The sequence below is a fragment of the Megalopta genalis genome, chromosome 1 (assembly GCF_051020955.1).
Source record: "Megalopta genalis isolate 19385.01 chromosome 1, iyMegGena1_principal, whole genome shotgun sequence".
NCBI classification, from domain to species: domain Eukaryota; kingdom Metazoa; phylum Arthropoda; class Insecta; order Hymenoptera; family Halictidae; genus Megalopta; species Megalopta genalis.
Genome location: NC_135013.1, coordinates 7957448 through 7960554, shown reverse-complemented (window position 1 = coordinate 7960554; position 3107 = coordinate 7957448). Strand labels below are relative to the sequence as shown.

General features: G+C 32.3%; 1 protein-coding gene across 1 annotated transcript; it reads right to left on the bottom strand.

Moving 5' to 3' along the window:
- Positions 1-548: 548 nt before the first annotated feature.
- LOC143259182 (abasic site processing protein HMCES-like) lies at positions 549-2499 on the bottom strand. Its single transcript, XM_076520377.1, has 6 exons — positions 2380-2499; positions 2059-2281; positions 1506-1817; positions 1325-1432; positions 1049-1203; positions 549-924 (listed from the first exon to the last, which is right to left on the bottom strand). Exons 1-6 carry the CDS (start codon positions 2430-2432, stop codon positions 768-770), a joined length of 1008 nt encoding a protein of 335 aa, XP_076376492.1. The 5' UTR covers positions 2433-2499; the 3' UTR covers positions 549-767.
- Positions 2500-3107: the final 608 nt, after the last annotated feature.

Below are 3107 nucleotides of genomic sequence, written 5' to 3'. Positions count from 1 at the left end.
GATCGCCGCCATACTGTATAGGTATTTGGGAACGGTGCGCACGCGCGTCCCGAAGCGCCAAATGAAACGCCGTTCTATATTTTTTGAAACTAACTTTTAGGTAATAAATTCATCTTTTTCTTATTACGATAGATCGACTCTCTTATTTTTTTTACTGTGTGTTTTACTAATTATTGACTATGATAAATATGCAGTTCAAGGGAACCACCTCCAATTTTAATGATCTATCTAGGGCGCTCTCTTTTGGTTTTCGATATTCGCGAAAATGTTGAAGAGATAAAGAATAGAAATTTAATGTATCATAGATTCGATTTGAAGGGGATGTTTTAGATTATGAGAGAGAGAGTCTATTACGTTTATAGAAAAGGAAAGTTGTTCAGAATGATGACCTTGTCAACATAATTCAAGATCAATGAAATGAGAGATGACTATCTTAAACTACATAGTTACCCTTAATATTACCGATGCTATTATTACTGATATTTGATATCAGACATCGTATCTTTGTATATACGAATGAATGAGAACAAAGAGAACGAATTATAAAATGCATGGAAGAAGCGTACTTTTATATTATAATACTGATGATTACATTGGAAGAATTATTATTCTTATTGCTTTGCTAAAATGAAATAAATAGTTACAGCTACAACGTACAGTTGTAGAAAAATATAAAAAAATATATATATAATAATTTAAATAAAAGATTATAAAAACATCGAGGTAGCGAGTATTAACGATCACGTTTCCTGGTGACGGCATGAAAATTAGTTTTTCGTAATTTTCAAAGGACTTTCATCATCTTTTTTATTTTCACCGCTACGGTCAATATCGGTATTTGTGCTTTTTCGCTTAGCTGCTTCCACAGTCCCCTTCTTCAGCCAGGAAGCCATAAATGTGTTAGGGTTACTTTTTTTCTCCTCTCTGTGCGTAATAGAATTAGTAAATCAATAGTCTGGTATGTCACTTGACAGGATTAACAGCTCATAATTCTATCAGTGAAACATTAATTGCACGATGCTATAAAAAAAAATATATATATATATACCCAGCCTTTATCTCCTTTCTACAGTCTTTACTTTTATTTGTCACATTGTTTACAAGAGTCGAAACTGTATGCCAACTCAAATCACCTTCTGATATTGTTAATTTACATAATTTGTTAGCAGCTTCAGCCAATGATAGCTCCTCATTTAGCCAAATCTAAAAACATTTAATAGTAATGAAAACAAAATAAATAATAATAATTAAAGATAAATAATTAAAACAAAAATAGTAATTATTCTAAAACGGTCTATGTGTAAAAATCTAGACAATTGCTTACGTGTATATCTTCTTCTGTTTTTAAAAACACTGGTATACGATGATGTAACCATGAAAAAACATCATTAGACTCTCTTGTAACTATTGTACAACTGTGTATTATTTTACCCTACAACATAATACATATTGTCAACTTCTACATCAGAGTAAATAACTGAATCATTTTAAGAAGCAACATCTACATCTCCTGTCTTGAATTTATTAAATATTCCTGCCATTTTCAAAATATTGATTCCCTTCCAACCATCTGTTTCTGACCACTCGTCCTTCCACGTTGTAGGATCATCTACTTTAACACCTTTTTCTTGAGCAGCATAAATGTAATATGGTTGTTTAGGCTTGTTTTTCATCTTCTCAGCTTTCCATTCGTAATAGCCTTCACAAATTACAATGCATCTCTGTCCTCGAGTGAGCGACGGTGCATATAATTTAGAGCTCTGGAGATTCTCTAGGCGTGCATTATGCGTTGATAAGGAATGTTTCCTATAGTCACCCTGACAAATTTACATGTCACGATTAAAATATCTTCTTTGTTGACAAATTAACAAGAAATATAAAAAGACTGGCTATAATGCATTGTTATCGCATACTGCGACACGATAAGCGGTCCATATGTTTATATCTCGTGAACGTTCGTTGCGTTAATGCGTTTGTTGACGATTTAAATGGCACCACGTGAACATTCCCCCACCAAGCATGCGTTTAGCCTAACCTTGTACATGCATGTACACTGACCTCGTGCCAGGGGGGAATCATGCTCCACATCATAGCACAAAGTACCCTCTCATCTTTTTGTCCGAAATGCGATCCGGCGACAAGGCACGGTAAAACGTCTTTCGGCCCGATGTTATACGATGGTACGTATTCGACATCGCTTTTAGTCCAAGCGGTGACACAACGCTTGCCGGTACCATCCTTATAATCGCAAGCTCGACCCACATTCTCTGGATCCAAGGAACTGTAAAATGATTTATGAATTTTCATCGTCGTTCATAAAATTCACGTGTTATCACTTAATCGCTCTTATTATGAAAATTCCGCGACATGATTACTCACCAAGCTGCTCGACCGCACATGTTTCGCGCGCTACTGCGAACACTCTCAAACATCAGCGCCAGCTACATTGTACATTTTGTATGGCGGGAATTTGTAACTGCAATCTATGTATGTCAAGATTTATTGAAATATACAAGACGAGAAATAAAGTAAAAGAACTATTTCATTCGACAGCATAAAAATCTAGAGAAAAATTATTTACACGTGCAAATAAAGTGACGCATGATTATATATGAGCCGTTTATTTTGAAAGTGGCATAAGTTACTTTGTTTTTAAGTCGATATATTTAAGGGTTTGCGTTTTAACATGTTTAAAAATATGGATGCTAACTTTCGAGAAGATTTACTTGTATTTATTATCTCAGGATACTGATATTTTCCACAGTATAAATAATTTCGTATAAACATTAAAAAATCACCACTTTTCATTACGGTGAAGTGACTTACGCCACTTTCAAAATAAACGGCTCATATATATATGATAATATATAATCATATATATGATATATTAATCATATTATATTAATATATATATGATTATTATTATTTATATGATTATAATAATAATATAATAATATTTATATGATTATTATTATTATATATGATAATATGTATATGTGATTAATATATATTATATTAATCATATATATTTCAAAATAACATCTAATCAAACAAAGTAATATATTATTTAAAACTTGTGTTGTTGTTCTCAATTACATATATTTGCA